Below are 18,625 nucleotides of genomic sequence, written 5' to 3'. Positions count from 1 at the left end.
CTGTTCTTGTTTTGGTTTGATGTCCATTTTCCAGTAAATGTTCACTCCCTGAACTTGCTTCTCATCTCCAGCGTCGATCCTTACAATTTCGAATAGTGTTTAGTAGAGCTATGCATTTCTAAGACTTCATCTGAATTATAATAAGGGATAATGTTTGAAAGTTTACTTCAAGGAAAAGGTCAATATGATGTACAAGATGATGCTATGTATGTCGTTTACCTGAGTTGGTCAAAGGTCAACTTGGTCTGAAGGCTTCCCCTTATTCTTGTTCCGCCCCTCTTTTACATGATGTCATAAACACACACAGACACATAAAACAAACTCATTTTCAGATACTCAACCTTGTTTATTTTTTTATTTTTTCCAAATACAAAACACAGACTGTACATTTTCTACAAGTTCCCAATCAACATGAAATCTATAATTTAATTTCATATTACATTGTTTGAACACCAGATATAGACAGCCTGATGCACGTCGACTCTGACCTCAACGACTGTAGTAGATCAAATAAAATAATTGACTTTTTAAACAAAATGTTAAGACTTTGTTTACAGTGTTTGTTTTTGATTTTAGACATTGCATGGCTGTGCTTTAATGCTTTAAGCAAGCACTGGTGATAGCATTTAGCATTGCATGAGTCATTAATACATCTGTCAATCTGCATTATCCATCAATAATTTTACTTCAGTCTATTTTTTCTTTTTTTAAAGTTTAAATAAAACACTGAAATAGCTCCACCCACCTATGGCAACCAACCAACCTACACAATACAAATAACTATATCACTTCAATTATAAAACAGATGGTTCCGTATTGATAATTTGTTCTGATTGCCCAAGAAGCGTTCCAAGCTGTGCTTCATTCTCCGATGCGGTCACATCTACGAAGCAATTTCACTTTCTTTTAGTGTAAAAAAAAAATCTCACTGTGCAGGGTAAACATTAATGTAGTAGGCCATAAGAGTCAGTGTGGCTGTTGCTAACCAAACCCAAGGATTCTACACTCTTAGAAAAAAGGGTTCCTAAATGGTTCTTTGGATGTCCCCATAGGATAATCTCTTTTGGTTCCAGGTAGAACCCTTTTGGGTTACAGGTAAAACCCTATGTAGGAAGGGTTCTTCCTGCAACCAAAAAGGGTTCTTTAAAGGGTTCTGCTATGGGGACAGCCGGGGAACCCTTTAAGGTTCTAGATAGAAAAAAGATGCTAAGAGTGTACCTCTAAAATATTAAATGTATACATACAATGTACAATAGGTTCATTAAAATGTTACTCTTGCCATTGTAATATCAAATCAAGCCTATTAAACAGCATGCAACTGGGCAAAGATAAATTCCCTCTTCATCTCATTTGGCTTATACAATATACAGTTTATTTTTTATTGGAGACGAATCATGGAATCGACAAATAAAAAATAGATTTTAGACATTCAGTCAATCTCCCTTTTTATAGTTAAGGAACTTGATTAGTATTGGTGGGAGGGGCAGGGTGTCAATGTGCCTCAGTCTGGGGATTCCAACCTGCTGACGGATCTTCAGCCTACACAGCTTCATCAGTGAATATGGTGGCACTGAAAGAAAGTGCAAAGAAGTTGCTTATTAATGGGACTGTGCGATTGGAGAGCAACATATTTATCTGGTTAACACACATGAGAATAGTCAAGGTAACAAGTATGCAACAGTACAAAAATAAGGGCATAACCTTAGAAAATAAATACTCATGAGCAACCTGACATCATGCAGACATATCCCATTGACACCCATGCTTAATTTGCATGAAACTTTGCGATACATGCTAATTTCTCAAGGTAATTGACCCTAAGTGAACACAGACCCTAATGATTATATCATGGTAAATGAAATACTCCAATCTCTGTTATTAGTGGAGATCGCTGTCATAAGCTCACTTACTTGCTTTCTCTTTGATCCCTGCCCAGTCATGGTTGCTATCCAGGTGCTCAATCAGCCGGGAGCAGAGTTTCACATGGCCAACATAATCCAGGAGCATGTCTATGATGGGTCCAGCCCAGCAACTTATCGTCGGATTGTTGATCGTCTCACAGAACTGAAAATAAAGGGTTCAAATTGGATTCAAAGAACAGCCAATAATAGGTGTATTGAGCTGAGATGGAATTGGAAACTAATAGACCAGCAAACTGTCTGTATTGCATATTAACCCAAACTACCTGGATGTACATGTTGATTGGAGCTTCGTCCTCATTGGTAGCGTAGGGCAAAGTTTCGGTGAAGCCTCTGCCTCTACTTAAAGTTTTCAGGGGTGGGTGTGGCTTGCTGCCATATGTGCAGTCGAAACAGGAAAGAGCATCGCAGCCATTGTCCATCAGATACTTCAGGATTTGTGAATACTTCATACCGAGCATGACTACTGCCGGGAAGGAGCAGGGGTGTGTGAGGATGGACGCGTTCATGTTAGCTCCATGCTCCACCAGCACTGTGATCATTTCCATGCAACCCCGCCTCACAGCGATAAGAAGAGGGTTGAACATGTCAAGGTTGGGGTTAGCGCCGGCCTCCAGAAGCATTTCTGCGGCCTCTAGGTTGTTGTTGGCGACAGCGAAGTAGAGCGCTGTGCTGCGACGGTCCTCATACATTTTGGATCGGTCTTCTGCCAACTGGAGATTGACGTCATATCCTCCCTTGATAAGCACTTCTAGAATCCAGTCCCTGTTGTGCTCAGCAGCCAGGTGGAGGGGACTGATGCCACTGCATTGAACTTTGGCCTTACTTGTGGCAGGGATCAGCATGGATACAATGCTACAAAAGGGAAGCAAAGAGATCACTTTTCACACTTAAATTATATATTTTTTTAAAGAGAAATCAATGCTTTGAATTAACCAATCAATTAATTCACTGCACTCACTCAAAATGTCCTTTCTGGACAGCAACATGAAGAGGCAGGAGGCCAGACTTGGTTGTTCGGTTTGCATCTGCTTTCTGAGATAGAAGCAGTTCCACAACTTCCTTGTGACCATTCTTACTTGACTCGTACAAGGGTGTTGCCCCATCACATGCCTGGCAGTTCATATTAACCCCTACAATACACAGGAGAATAGTCAAAATGAATACAATGTTGAAATACTGGAAAAGTGGCAACACTGTAGCACCCCCAGCAACAGATCGTCTGGATGCTTAATGGTTATTTTTTTATCTATTCATGGCGTTGTAAGGAATGGAATACTTTCTTCAAGATATAGGCATCCGATACTAGGAAACCTAATAGGTTTTGAACATAGAAGTCATTTTCAGGTTCAGTTTCGGTTGTTGGATTTCTTTGTCATGCCATTGGGACTATTTAATGGATCAACAATTGTATGTGTTTGCACACAGACACTGTGCCGTTCAAAGTCATAAAGGGTCATGCATTCCCAAAAGTGTATTCAATAAGGGCTTGTCATGATGACCTGTTGCATGACTTTGGACATTATTGACATGATTTGAGGATGGATAAAGTGATATTGCTTATTTAATATAGTCAATTCAAATAATCTTAAAGTTGGTTGTCAAAATGTGAAAACTTTACCTTTGCTAATCAGGAAAGACAACACCTCCACTCTCCCGTTCTGTGCTGCCGTAAAGAAAGGGTCCATCCCGTAGATATTGGCTGCATTAAGCTTGGCACCGGCATCCAACAACATCTGGCAAATTTCCACGTTATCATGCCCGGCTGCTTCATGGAGAGGTGTCACACCCTGAACGCAAGCCTTGTGCACTGAGGCTCCATACTTTAGGAGGTGGTCTACAATCTCTGCATTGGGCTTCCCACAAGCTGAAAACGGAATGTGAGAAACAACACAGATAACTTTGGTTGAATTTGCTGTTTGTAAAACATAAACTGATTGTATAACAGTGGTGGACTTCACCGGTATGACCAAAAAACTTGTGTTTGCCCCAGAGCTAACACAGAGTTGAGTCATACAGACAACCTGGCTGCGTTTCATATCACACTGTTCACTATTGAACCTCTTGACGGAACAGCTTTGAAATCAGTTATTAACCTTTCAAGAGTGGTGTTTCTCCGTCGTTATTGGCAATGTTGGGATTTGCACCTCTGTCTAGAAGGCACTCCACACAATTCACATGTTGAAAGATGGCAGCCAAAAGAAGTGGGGTCTGATTGCATGTACCACATGTGTTCACTATCCCAGGATGGGCTGTGGGAAATATAACAGACCCAAGCACGTTAAAAACAATCAGCATGTACTGATAAAGGGTCTTCCTGAGATTGAGGAAGATAAAATAGTTTAAAAACTAGAAACCATTCTCAATGACACTTTTCTTTGTTTCACCCTCACCTCTTAATATAATCTTGAGGCATTCTTCTTGACCGTAATATGCAGCTTCGTGTAGAGAAATCCATCCATCCTCATTTGGTACAAATAGACTCTTTGGATTGCATTTCACCATTTCTTTTAAGGCCTTTAAATCACCATTCTCAATCACAGGCACCAGGGGTCTCACATCTCTAAGGCATAGACAAAGATTAAGGGGAAAATGGTCATAAAATGTTGGCAAGATAAAAAATGTAAGTGCCTTTGAATGGGGTGTGGTAGTAGGTGCCAGGTGCACTGGTTTGTGTCAAGAACTGCAACGCTGCTGGGTTTTTATACTCAACAGTTTCCTGTGTGTATCTTGAATGGTCCACCACCCATTGGACATCCAGACAACTTTTGTGCGAAGCATTGGTGTCAACATGGGCTAGCATCCCTGTGGAAAGCTTTCGACACCGTGTAGAGTCCATGACGAATTGAGGCTGTTCTGCGGGCAAAAGGGGGGATGCAACTCAATATTAGAAAGATGTTCCTAATGTTTGGTATAGTCAGTGTACACTGAGTGTACAAAATATTAGGAACACCTTCCTAATATTGAGTTGCACCCTCTTTTATCAGAACAGCATCAATTCGTCGGGACATGGACTCAAACCGGTACGCTTGGCACCTACTACCATACACTGTTCAAAGGCACTTAAATCTTTTATCTTTCCCATCCCCCCTCTGAATGGCCCAACATACACAATCCATGCCTCAATTGTCTGAATTTTAGAACAAAACGGAGAACACCATCGTGTTCGTGAGAGTCTCCCCTTTCCGTAGTTTGTAGGTCAAACCTTTCAGATGCTACAGGCGTTTTTGTGAGAAGACACATTTTCGTGAATGTCTCATGGTGTGACAAACACCGCTCTAGCTCTCCCACCTTTCGCCGCAGATGCTGAAGTGCAACACTGGCGGATGCGGTGGATTGAGACGCATCCAATGCAAGAAAAACTGCTGGGATGTTTTTGTTATGTAACTTAGAATGACGCACCGGTGTGTCAATCGACTCTAGGGGGTTAAAAGGTGACATCAATGAGGGATCATAGCCTGACCAGAGGAATCCAGGGGAAAGCTATGTCATGGAAAGAGCAGATGTTTCTAATGTTTTGTACACTCAGTGTATCTCATGTCATGTAAACATTAGCCTCATCAGGAGACACCATTGTGGAACCCCTGTGTTACTGCTGTCCCTGTTAGAGAGAGCTGTCACCCACCATCTGATTTCTACTGTATGTTTGGCATTTTGGAATTATAATAAACCTGCTGTATTTATACTCATCCTATCTGGCATACATATTGTCAAAATAAGATAAAAGGTTGACAGACTCACATAATATGATCTGCTAAAGGTGGGTTTGCAGGTGAGGGGTTTGGAGGTGGGTTGGCTGGGTTCGGGTTGGCTCTGGGAAAGTCATACATGTGCCTTGTTGCAGATGGGTTCCTGACATTAGTCAGAAATTCGTTGGTGGTAAATTGGTTTGGCTGGTAATTAGGTTGCCAATACACAGGTGGGGATGATTGAATGGCGTTAATAGAGTTGTGTTCCTCAGTGAGGCTGCGTTCAATGACCAGCTGCATCAGCTCCTCATCTGACAGGGCGCTGTAAAGACTGTAGTCATCAAGACCTCTAGGGGTGCCCATCCTTCCAGGCATGGACATGCTGGCCACAGCCATGGTTGATCTATTTGCAAGGATACAAAAGTCATGACAATGAAATTCACTAAAACTGAACTACATTTTTAAAACACGATTCAGTATGCAACCAATACCACTAACAGCACGTGCATGTCAAAGTAAAACTGCTAAAACTATTTTTTTATATTTATATATGAATGTCAAGACTGTGAGACATATGTACTGCATGTGCTATTGCCAAAGAGGTAATTCAAAACATTTTTGAGTTTAAAGATTGAGGATAAAACCTTTTGCAAAGTCAGTGTTGTGAACATTGTGTGGATACCAACATGTTTCAAACAGACCACCATAGTCCCTGGGCCCAAGAAAGCGAAGGTAACCTGCCTAAATGACTACTGCCCGTAGCACTCACGTCTGTAGCCATGAAGTGCTTTGAAAGGCTGGTCATGGCTCACATCAACACCATTATCCCAGAAACCCTAGACCCACTCCAATTTGCATACCATCGTAACAGATCCACATATGATGCAATCTCAATCCCACTCCACACTGCCCTTTCCCACCTGGACAAAAGGAACACCTATGTGAGAATTATTTTCATTGACTACAGCTCAGCGTTCAACACTATAGTGCCCACAAAGCTCATCAATAAGCTAAGAACCCTGGGAATAAACACCTCCCTCTGCAACTGGATCCTGGACATCCTGACGGGCCGCCCCCAGGTGGTAACAACAAATCTGCCACGCTGATCCTCAACACAGGGGCCCCTTAGGGGTGCATGCTCAGTCCCCTCCTGTGCTCCCTGTTCACTCATGACTGCACGACTCCAACACAATTATTAAGTTTGCTGATGATACAACAGTGGTAGGCCTGATCACCGACAATGACGAGACAGCCTTATGGGAGGATGTCAGAGACCTGGCCGTTTGGTGCCAGGACAACATCCTCTCCCTCAATGTGATCAAGACAAAGGAGATGATTGTGGACTACAGGAAAAAGAGGACCGAGCACCCCCCATTCTTATCGACGGGGCTGTAATGGAGCAGGTTGAGAGTTTCAAGTTCCTTGGTGTCCACATCACCAACAAACTAACAAGCACACCAAGACAGTTGCGAAGAGGGCACGACCAAACCTATTCCCCTCAGGAGACTGAAAATATTTGGCATGGTCCTCAGATCCTCAGAAGGTTTTACAGCTGCACCATTGAGGGCATTGGTTGCATCACTGCTTGGTATGGCAACTAACCTACAGAGGGTAATGCGTACGGCCCAGTACATCACTGGGGCCAAGCTTCCTGTCATCCAGGACCTCTATACCAGGCGGTGTCAGAGGAAGGCCCTAGAAATTGTCAAAGACTACAGCCACCCTAGTCATAAACTGTTCACTCTGCTACCACACAACAAGCGGTAGCAGAGCGCCAAGTCTAAGTCCAAGAGGCTTCTAAACAGCTTCTACCCCCAAGCCATAATAATCCTGAACATCTAGTCAAATGGCTACCCAGACTATTTACATTCTACAGGTTGGAAGAATTGCCCCCATTGCCCCCCCCCCCCCCCCCCCCCCCCCCCCCCCCCCCTCTCTCTCTTTTACACCGCTGCTACTCTCTGTTGTTATCATCTATGCATAGTCAACTTAATAACTCTACCTACATGTGCATATTACCTCAACTAACCGGTGCCCCCGCACATTGACTCTGTACTGGTAGCCCCCTGTATAAGAATTTCACGGTCTACACAAAATGTATTCGGCGCATGTGACAAATAAGATTTTATTTCACTTTTCTTTTTTTACGTAGCACTAACACAATTTTACAGAAGAGTATTAGGGCCAGGTGAAGAGAAAAAATAACTTTATTCACAAAATTGAATTTTGACTTAATTTAAAAATTTCAACTTTATTCTCAATTTCAACTATTTCAAGCATTTTGAGTTTTTAAAAGTACTATCCATGCAACAAATACAATCACATCACTGCTTATTTATCTCTTCACTTGGCCCTAATATTCTTCCGTACATTTAACTTAGAAACCAAGCTCTTGATAAGTGTTAGTGCTGGGTTTGACCAAAAATCAGCACATCATACAATAATAATCCTATATCAAACCGACGGGAGGGTACTTTAGCCAAAAGCTTAATTGAGAACAAAGATTTGATTTTAAGCTGTACATCATTTGTTTACTAAGTCTCCTATGACGACAAAAACAAAACTAATGGAGAAGAATGTCCTTAGTTTTTGGTTATGATAGAGTAAGACAGCGGTACCAATCGCATTACATCATATTCCTCCAAATGAGTTAATCATTTCATAAATTGAAATGAGAGAATCATAAACTGTATACCACCTGCTTAGGTTGATTCATGGCTTGTATTGATGTGATTTCTCTACAGTAACTATGCTAGTATACAATTATAAACAGTAATTGAACCATTCATTTCCACAAAGTCATTGTTTTGTGTACCATTGTTCTTTGGATCTGCGGTTACAGCTTAATAATGACATTGTAGCTGGTGACCAAATAAACAAAATCATGTGGCTAAAGGCAACTTAGTGTAAAGTGCAATTGATGAAAGCATGCATGCTGTCCCTATACAGCTGAGTAATAACATGGCTGTTAACATAAGCATAAAGTAATGTGGCTGAAGGCAACTTGAGTAAGGTTAAAGGAATACAAACCCTACTGGCATGCTATACCTACTTTGTAGTGTCTGCAGTGTGCAGTCAAAACACTTTAACAGTAGACTAGCAGTTATCAGATTGCAGTCCTCGTGAGGGGATGAGGATTTGAAAATGTCTTGCACTCTGTGTTGTCCTCCAGGCGAATGAAGAAAAAGCAGCAGCTCAATGTTATTGACATATTCCAAAGGGGGTCTTGATTTCATTCTTTGAAAAGCTGACCCTTGATGGCAAACTTTGCTTCCATGTGTCGCTCAGAATAGGAATGCCCTACTTCAGATATGGCACGGTTGATGCTGACACTTAAAGTGCCTAGAGAACGGGGGAAACCAAACATAAACTTGTGCAAAACACACACTATTGTGGAGAAAGGCCCAGGTTTCTCCCAAGGCTGTCAATTTAAAAAAAATATATATTTTTTTTTTATTTCACCTTTATTTAACCAGGTAGGCTAGTTGAGAACAAGTTCTCATTTACAACTGTGAGCTGGCCAAGATAAAGCAAAGCAGTGCGACAAAAACAACAACAGAGTTACACATGGAATAATACTGTAGAAAAGGCCCATGGAGTTGGTGGAATACTCATTTAATTCATTGCCATTTACTCAGCTGGGCCAGGGGCGCTTTAATTAGGTCAGGTGGAAATGTCTGACAGATCTCAACTCCATAAAAGGAGGAAATTGCCATCGCCTGATCTCGCTGCTTTCTCTTCCTTAACTCCATCTGATCCAGAAGTTCTGTGCGTCCATGAATCCACGTAAGTCCACCGACTCTGTTACCGTTCATGTAACCTTTCATCGGAACTATCTGTTGCGATCCGGAGATGGGCCATCAGTTATTGTTTATAGTTATTACCGCGGAGCGCGGCTATGAGCGCACGCTTTAAACATATTGTGTAATGTGAATTGTCAATGATCACGGCCCTACGGATCCTCATAGGCCAATTATGCAATCGATATGGTTCATGTGTATTGAAATTAATTATGTACACATGAAGACAATTGAAAGAGTGAAATGAGAAAGGTAATTGTTTGCTAACTGATTGACTTTGATAATGGGGATTATAGATTGTATAACCATTCCCTGTTTGTATTCTTTCATGATTTATGATAAGTAGTTACGAGCCTAAATGACTCGGATGATTACTATTGACTTAATGAACTGAACTGTTGAATTCCCTAAATTATGTTAATAATGAATGAATTATATGATTTGATCTTTGATTATGAATTTGATTGGATACATGTTATTTGTTTCCTTTGTGATGCAGCACAGACTACTCAGTAAATATACCACTTTATGGTTAAAGGAATTCCTGCCTCAGTCTCATCCATTCCTCTGTTCACCTTCACTGTCAGTCATCCTACCTGTCCAGCTACCCACACAGATTCCACTAATCTTTCAAATACAGTCAATAATACAATAGAACAATTATATATACATTGTGTGCAAATGAGGTAGGATAAGGGAGGTAAGGCAATAAATAGGCCATAGTGGCGAGATAATTACAATATAGCAAATAAACACTGGAATGGTACAGTGGGGTAAAGTATTTAGTCAGCCACCAATTGTACAAGTTCTCCCACTTAAAAAGATGAGGGAGGCCTGTAATGTACATCATAGGTAAAAATGAGAAAAATTCCAGAAAATCACATTGTAGGATTTTTTTATGAATTTATTTGGAAATTATGGTGGAAAATAAGTATTTGGTCAATAACAAAAGTTTATCTCAATACTTGTAATATACCCTTTGTTGGCAATGACAGAGGTCAAACGTTTTCTGTAAATCTTCACAAGGTTTTCACACACTGTTGCTGGTATTTTGGCCCATTCCTCCATGCAGATCTCCTCTAGAGCAGTGATGTTTTGGGGCTGTTGCTGGGCAACACGGACTTTCAACTCCCTCCAAAGATTTTCTATGGGGTTGAGATCTGGAGACTGGCTAGGCCACTCCAGGACCTTGAAATGCTTCTTACGAAGCCACTCCTTCGTTCCCCGGGCGGTGTGTTTGGGATCATTGTCATGCTGAAAGACCCAGCCACGTTTCATCTTCAATGCCCTTGCTGATGGAAGGAGGTTCACTCAAAATCTCACGATACATGGCCCCATTCATTCTTTCCTTTGCACGGATCAGTCGTCCTGGTCCCTTTGCAGAAAAACAGCCCCAAAGCATGATGTTTCCACCCCCATGCTTCACAGTAGGTATGGTGTTCTTTGGATGCAACTCAGCATTCTTTGTCCTCCAAACACAACGAGTTGAGTTTTTACCAAAAAGTTATTTTGGTTTCATCTGACCATATGACATTCTCCCAATCTTCTTCTGGATCATCCAAATGCTCTCTAGCAAACTTCAGACGGGCCTGGACATGTACTGGCTTAAGCAGGGGGACATGTCTGGCACTGTAGGATTTGAGTCCCTGGCGGCGTAGTGTTACTGATGGTAGACTTTGTTACTTTGGTCCCAGCTCTCTACAGGTCATTCACTAGGTCCCCCCGTGTGGTTCTGGGATTTTTGCTCACCGTTCTTGTGACCATTTTGACCCCACGGGGTGAGATCTTGCGTGGAGACCCAGATCGAGGGAGATTATCAGTGGTCTTGTATGTCTTCCATTTCCTAATAATTGCTCCTACAGTTGATTTCTTCAAACCAAGCTGCTTACCTATTGCAAATTCAGTCTTCCCAGCCTGGTGCAGGTCAACAATTTTGTTTCTGGTGTCCTTTGACAGCTCTTTGGTCTTGGCCATAGTGGAGTTTGGAGTGTGACTGGTTGTGGACAGGTCTTTTATACTGATAACAAGTTCAAACAGGTGCCATTAATACAGGTAACGAGTTGAGGACAGAGGAGCCTCTTAAAGAAGAAGTTACAGGTCTGTGAGAGCCAGAAATCTTGCTTGTTTGTAGGTGACCAAATACTTATTTTCCACCATAATTTGCAAATAAATTCATTAAAAATCCTACAATGTGATTTTCTGGATTTTCTTTTCTCATTTTGTTGGTCATAGTTGAAGTGTACCTATGATGAAAATTACAGGCCTCCCTCATCTTTTTAAGTGGGAGAACTTGTGGCTAACTAAATACTTTTTTGCCCCACTGTAGATGTGAAGAAGATGAGTGTACAAGTAGAGATACTGGGATGCAAAGGAGTAAAATAAATAACAGTATTGGGATGAGGTAGTTGGCTGGGCTATTTACAGATAAGCTATGTACAGGTGCTGTGATCTGTGAGCTGCTCTGACAGCTGGTGCTTAAAGCTAGTGAGGGGGATATGAGTCTCCAGCTTCAGTGATTTTTGCAGTTCCTACAGTCTTTGGCAGCAGAGAATTGGAAGGAAAGGCGGCCGAAGGAGGAATTGGCTTTGGGGGTGACCAGTGAAATATACCTGCTGGAGCGCGTGCTACGGGTGGGTTCTGCTATGGTGACCAGTGAGCTGAGTTAAGGTGGGGCTTTACCTAGCAAAGACTTATAGATGACCTGGAGCCAGTGGGTTTGGCAATGAATAGGAAGCGAGGGCCAGCCAACGAGAGCATACAGGTCGCAATGGTGGGTAGTATATGGGGCTTTGGTGTCAAAACGGATGGCACTGTGATAGACTGCTTCCAATTTGCTGAGTAGAGTGGTGGAGGCTATATAGTAAATGACATCGCCGAAGTCAAGGATCGGTAGGATAGTCAGTTTTACGAGGGTATGTTCGGCAGCATGAGTGAAGGAGGCCGATTTTAATTTTGGATTGGAGATGCTTAATGTGAGTCTGGAAGGAGAGTTTACAGGCTAACCAGACACCTAGGTATTTGTAGTTGTCCACATATTCTAAGTCAGGCGGGCAGGTGTGGGCAGCGATCGATTGAAGAGCATGCATTTAGTTTAACTTGCATTTAAGAGCAGTTGGAGGCCACGGAAGGAGAGTTTGGCATTGAAGCTTGCCTGGAGGTTAGTTAAGTGTCCAAAGAAGGGCCAGAAGTATACAGAATGGTGTCGTCTACGTAGAGGTGGATAAGAGAATCACCAGCAGCAGCAGTAACATCATTGATGTATGCAGAGAAAAGAGTCGGCCCGAGGATTGAACCCTGTGGCACCACCATAGAAGACTGCATGACGTCCGGAAAACAGGCCCTCTGATTTTACACACTGAACTCTGTCTGAGAAGTAGTTGGTGAACCAGGCAAGGCAATCATTTGAGAAGCAAAGGCTGTTGAGTCTGCCGATAAGAATGTGGTGATTGACAGATTCGAAAGCCTTGGCCAGGTCGACGAATACAGCTGCATAGTATAGTCTCTTATCGATGGCGGTTATGATATATCGTTTAGGACCTTGAGCGTGGCTGAGGTGCACCCATGACCAGCTCGGAAACCAAATTGAATAGCGGAGAAGGTAAGGTGGGATTCAAAATGGTCGGTGATCTGTTTGTTAACGTGGCCTTCGAAGACCTTAAAGGCAGGGTAGGATAGATATAGGTCTGTAGCAGTTTGGGTCTAGAATGTCTCCCCCTTTGAAGGATATGACCGCGGCATATTTCCAATCTTTGGGGATCTCAGACGATACGAAAGAGAGGCTGAACAGGCTAGAAATTGCAATAATTTCAGTGGATCATTTTAGAAAGAGAGGGTCCAGATTGTCTAGCCCGGCTGTTTTGTAGGGGTCCAGATTTTGCAACTCTTTCAGAACATCAGCTACCTGGATTTGGGTGAAGGAGACATGGGGGAGGCTTGGGCAAGTTGCTCTGGTGGGCGCAGGGCTGTTGACAGGGGTAGGGGTAGCCAGGTGAAAAGCATGGCCAGCCGTAGAAAAATGCTTATTGAAATTCTCAATTTTCGCGGATTTATCGGTGGTGACAGTGTTTCCTAGCCTCAGTGCAGTGGGCAGCTGGGAGGAGGTGCTCTTATTCTCCATGGACTTTACAGTGTTCCAGATCTTTTTGGAGTTTGTGCTACAGGATGCAAATTTCTGTTTTGAAAAAGCTAGCCTTTGCTTTCCTAACTGCCTGTGTATATTGGTTCCTAACTTCCCTGAAAAGTTGTATATCGCGGGGACTATTCGATGCTAATGCAGAACGCCACAGGATGTTTTTGTGCTGGTCAAGAGCAGTCAGGTCTGGAGTGAACCAAGCGCTATAAAAAAAAAAAAAAAAAAAAGAGGGCATGTTCATGGTTCTACACTTTTCGAATGTGGTGTGCTTATTTAAGATGGTGAGGAAGGCACTTTTAAAGAATAACCAGGCATCCTCTACTGACGGAATGAGGTCAATATCCTTCCAGGATACCCGGGCCAGGTCGATTAGAAAGGCCTGCTCGCTGAAGTGTTTTAGGGAGCGTTTGACTGTGTTGTTTGACCGCAGACCCAGGTTGGTTAGGATGATATCTATGAGGGTGCCCGTGTTTACGGATTTGGGGTTGTACCTGGTAGGTTCATTGATAATTTGTGTGAGATTGAGGGCATCGGGCCTCCCGGGTGGCGCAGTGGTTAAGGGCGCTGTACTGCAGCGCCAGCTGTGCCATCAGAGACTCTGGGTTCGCGCCCAGGCTCTGTCGTAACCGGTCGCGACCGGGAGGTCCATGGGGCGACGCACAATTGGCCTAGCGTCGTCCGGGTTGGTCGGTAGGGATGTCCTTGTCTCATCGCGCACCAGCGACTCCTCCTAGCCAAGGTTGCCAGGTGCACGGTGTTTCCTCCGACACATTGGTACGGCTGGCTTCCGGGTTGGATGCGCGCTGTGTTAAGAAGCAGTGCGGCTAGGTTGGGTTGTGTAGTGTAGCGGAGGACGCATGACTTTCAACCTTCGTCTCTCCCGAGCCCGTAGCGATGAGACAAGTTTGAATAACAGACTGGAAGCTTCAAAAGGAGGGTGCTGCTTGGAATCATTGTTCTTCCTCTGTCAACCATGGTTACCTGCAAGGAAACATGTGCCATCATCATTGCTTTGCACAAAAAAGGCTTTACAGGCAAGGATATTGCTGCCAGTAAGATCGCACCTAAATCAACCATTTATCGGATCATCAAGAACTTCAAGGAGAGTGGTTCAATTGTTGTGAAGAAGGCTTCAGGGCGCCCAAGAAAGTCCAGCAAGCGCCAGGACCGTCTCCTAAAGTTGATTCAGCTGTGGGATCGGGACACCACCAGTACAGCGCTTGCTCAGGAATGGCAGCAGGCAGGTGTGAGTGCATCTGCACGCACAGTGAGGCATAGACTTTTGGAGGATGTCCTGGTGTCAAGAAGGGCAGCAAAGAAGCCACTTCTCTCCAGGACAAACATCGGGACAGACTGATATTCTGCAAAATGTACAGGGATTGGACTGCTGAGGACTGGGGTAAAGTCATTTTCTCTGATGAATCCCCTTTCTGATTGTTTGGGGTATCCAGAAAAAAGCTTGTCCAGAAAAGACAAGGTGAGTGCTACCATCAGTCCTATGTCATGCCAACAGTAAAGCATCCTGAGACCATTCACGTGTGGGGTTGCTTCTCAGCCAAGGGAGTGAGCTCACTCACAATTTTGCAGCCATGAATAAAGAATGGTACCAACACATCCTCCGAGAGCAACTTCTCCCAACCATCCAAGAACAGTTTGGTGATGAACAATGCCTTTTCCAGCATGATTGAGCACCTTGCCATAAGGCAGAAATGATAACTAATTGGCTCGGGGAACAAAACATCGATATTTTGGGTCCATGGCCAGGAAACTTCTCAGACCTTAATCCCATAGAACTTGTGGTCAATCCTCAAGAAGCGGGTGGACAAACAAAAACCCACAAATTCTGACAAACTCCAAGCATTGATTATGTAAGAATGGGCTGCCATCAGTCAGGATGTGGCCCAGAAGTTAATTGACAGCATGCCAGGCTGGATTGCAGAGGTCTTGAAAAAGGGTCAACACAGCAAATATTGACTCGTAGCATCAACTTCATGTAATTGTCAATAAAAGCCTTTGACAAATATTAAATTATTGTAATTATACTTCAGTATTCCATAGTAACATCTGACAAAAATATCTAAAGACACTGAAGCTGCAAACCTTGTGGAAATTAACATTTGTGTCATTCTCAAAACTCTTGGCCACGACTGTAAAGTAGATGGGTGAGATGTCCAAGTTTTTTAAATCCATTTTCAATTCAGCCTGTAACACAACAAAATGTATAATAAGTCAAGGGGTATGAATTATTTCTAAAGTACTGTATAGACAGTATATTGAGCCAGTTAAAATAAACTATTTATGTTAAAATAGTTGAAGTAGTGTTATCTTTCTTGGCCTGTTTGAATAAACATTGGGAAACATCACCCACAACCCTTATTTTTTATGGTCTATGCCCACAATATTGAAGCTACCTGCAAACAGGCGCCCACGTACACTTGAGGCCTCTATCGCAGTTCAACAAAAGGCAAAGTCCTCAACCAACGGGTGTGGTCTGCACCCATACTTGCACTGAAAACAGGAAGCGGCATCACAGCCATTGTCCATGAGGTTTTCCAGCAGAGACCGACATCTTATACAGATCATAACAGTGGTAGGGAACATAGTAATGTTGTCCCGGTGCTACACCAATAGGGTGACCATGTCGATACAACCCCGCCTCCTGGGTGCTAATAATTTGGAGTACTTTAGCAATACTTGCGCTTTATTGGCCCCTCTCCTCCTCAAACATTAATAACATATTATAAACTATTTAATCTGTAAAACTTCGCCACCACTGTTGCTTCAAATGTTTTTGCTGAGCACGAATCTCTGAATTGTGTCTGACCTACAGTAGGAATCTGACCTAGTCTAATGAAATATTTTGTTTTCCCCTTACTGGCATGTGATATTCAGAGCCAAGGCCACCCACTTGGACTGATGCCACTTGGACTCAGCCCTTAAACATGTACTGTGTAATAGCAGTTGTCACAGAGGGTATGGCCTTCTGTACAGCATGCCAAGGGAAAATCTCATGCGGTGTACATAGTGGTCCATGTTTCCATGCCAGCAAGTAAATAAATAAATGCTGCAAATATGCACTGGCAATCTAGGGCAAGCTTTCCATTTGTAAGCAATAAATATGGTCAACTGATATTAGTTTACGTATGCCAAATACATGTCACTTCATAACTAAGAATATGTTTGATCTCATAGGCCCTCTGAGAGATGTTTTTAGTAATACCTATTTAATGAATTATATTATATTTATCTTAAGTATTTTTCTGTCAATTTTTAACCCTTGCTCAACCAGGAAAGTTTCCATTAAACACAGATTCGAATATGGAATATTACTGTATTTGTTATTGTTACTACTTATCAGAAGTAACTGCACAATTACCTTAACCACAAGAATGTTTGAAATGTTATGTTTCTAAAAGGTTATAGAAAAGTAATCAATTTACCTGCAGTTGAAATTTCATGCAGGCTCACCTGTGTGAATTAGGAGGGCCGGGGTTGGCAAGATTGGGCACATTGTTAGGGAATGCCCAGATGGTTTGGGGGAGAGTGGAGTCCTGCCAGACACAGCTGATGTGGAGGATCTCATCAGGCCCCCAGTTCTCTGGACATCAGCCAAGCTCCTCTCCACAGCCAGCTGTAGCAGCTCCTCATCCAACAAGCTACTGTAAAAGCTGTAATCGTCAATGCCCAGACTCCTGTACCCTGCTGACTCTGGCATGTACAAACTGCCAGTGGCCATGATGTAACTGTGGGAGGAATTAATGAGTCACTAATATCAACTATACGTATTATAATTATACTTATTTGTATTCATATGTAATACAATATAATAATAATATACTGAATAGTATATACAGGGTAACACTTTATTTGGAGGGTAGCTACATAAGGACTTCATAAAACATTCATAACCCATACATAACAGTCACTATAATCACGGAAAGGGTTTCAATGTTTGGTCTATTTCAAGCTGAATTCACATTTGTTGACAGCTCAATCAATTATTAACCAAAGTTTGATGTTGATCAGATGTATTTTCTCGTTAGGACATTTGATTTATAGTACAAGCAAATACAATAGGCTATGTTAGTGCCAGACAAACTAAAAAGACAATCTTCTGACAACTGACCCTCATTTGGGCACTATTGCGTCATGCCATAGTAAAACAAGAATAAGTCATTTGTCCAGATCTAGAAGTTATGCATACTGGAAACATATGTAATGCATGTAAAAAAATATTGTCCACACAAAAAAAGTTATTCAAACGTATTCAACAGCATGTTTGTGTCTGAAACAATTCATACAAACTGATGAAAGACATTTAAAGGCCCAGTGCAGTCAACAATGTAATTTTCCTGTGTTTTATATATATTTCCACACGATGAGGTTGGAATAATACTGAAATCGTGAAAATTTGGATAATGTGCTTTAATGTAGGAGCTGTTTGAAAATGCTGCATGAAATTTCAGCCTGTTTTGGTGGGATGGAGTTTTAGCCTGCCTGGTGACATCACCAGGCGGTAAATGAGTGAATAGACCAATAAGAAAGAGAGCTCCAAACCCCTCTGCCTATAACAGCTAGTTTTCTGTTTTCCCCTCTTCACTCAGACCACTCCCAGACAGTCCTAGCAAAAGTATTGCTTGAGAAATTGCTCTTTGCTAAGAAGGAATTTTTGTTTCTTTTTGACAATTGTAATTGAAAACAATCACAGTAAGGTACTTAATTGTTATATAGAAATTATTTGACATTGAGACAAAATCGGCTGCATTTGGAACTTTAAGACCCAACCAAGATGAAACAATCAAGGTCACCTACCTTTTCCCCCAAAAAAACATTATTAAAATATTTGCTATTTGCAATGCTCTCTGATAACAACAACATAAAGAAGTATCCCCTTTTCTAATACCCTACTTGTCTGTTATCTGGTTATTAACTGGTAAAACTAGTGTTTGTGTGGCAAATATTGTGTGACCTCAGTGTCACAAAAATGATGACCCCACTTGTTTCCACTTCACTTGGGTTGCAAGGCAATTCTGGTGGGGTGCGGTGAGTGGCCAAAGCAGCCTACTATTGATGTGGCCCAATAGG

The 18,625-nt window shown here is 42.3% G+C and overlaps 1 protein-coding gene across 2 annotated transcripts; it reads right to left on the bottom strand.

Moving 5' to 3' along the window:
* Window positions 1-325: 325 nt before the first annotated feature.
* LOC139415241 (ankyrin repeat and SOCS box protein 2-like) lies at window positions 326-17,270 on the bottom strand. Of its 2 annotated transcripts, XM_071163182.1 has the most exons (10): window positions 17,009-17,270; window positions 8,661-8,950; window positions 5,661-6,011; window positions 4,313-4,482; window positions 4,016-4,171; window positions 3,541-3,786; window positions 2,881-3,052; window positions 2,186-2,774; window positions 1,911-2,064; window positions 326-1,570 (listed from the first exon to the last, which is right to left on the bottom strand). In XM_071163182.1, exons 3-10 carry the CDS (start codon window positions 6,002-6,004, stop codon window positions 1,434-1,436), a joined length of 1,968 nt encoding a protein of 655 aa, XP_071019283.1. In that variant the 5' UTR covers window positions 6,005-6,011; window positions 8,661-8,950; window positions 17,009-17,270; the 3' UTR covers window positions 326-1,433. The 2 variants fall into 2 exon arrangements, with proteins under 2 accessions (XP_071019283.1, XP_071019282.1); XM_071163181.1 differs by lacking the exon at window positions 17,009-17,270 and having other exon boundaries at window positions 8,661-9,544.
* Between the last annotated feature and the right edge of the window lie 1,355 nt (window positions 17,271-18,625).

Source organism: Oncorhynchus clarkii, chromosome 8 (genome assembly GCF_045791955.1).
Source record: "Oncorhynchus clarkii lewisi isolate Uvic-CL-2024 chromosome 8, UVic_Ocla_1.0, whole genome shotgun sequence".
Lineage (NCBI taxonomy): Eukaryota > Metazoa > Chordata > Actinopteri > Salmoniformes > Salmonidae > Oncorhynchus > Oncorhynchus clarkii.
Note: the sequence above shows the minus strand (reverse complement) of the source record. Positions and strands in the feature narration are given on the sequence as shown.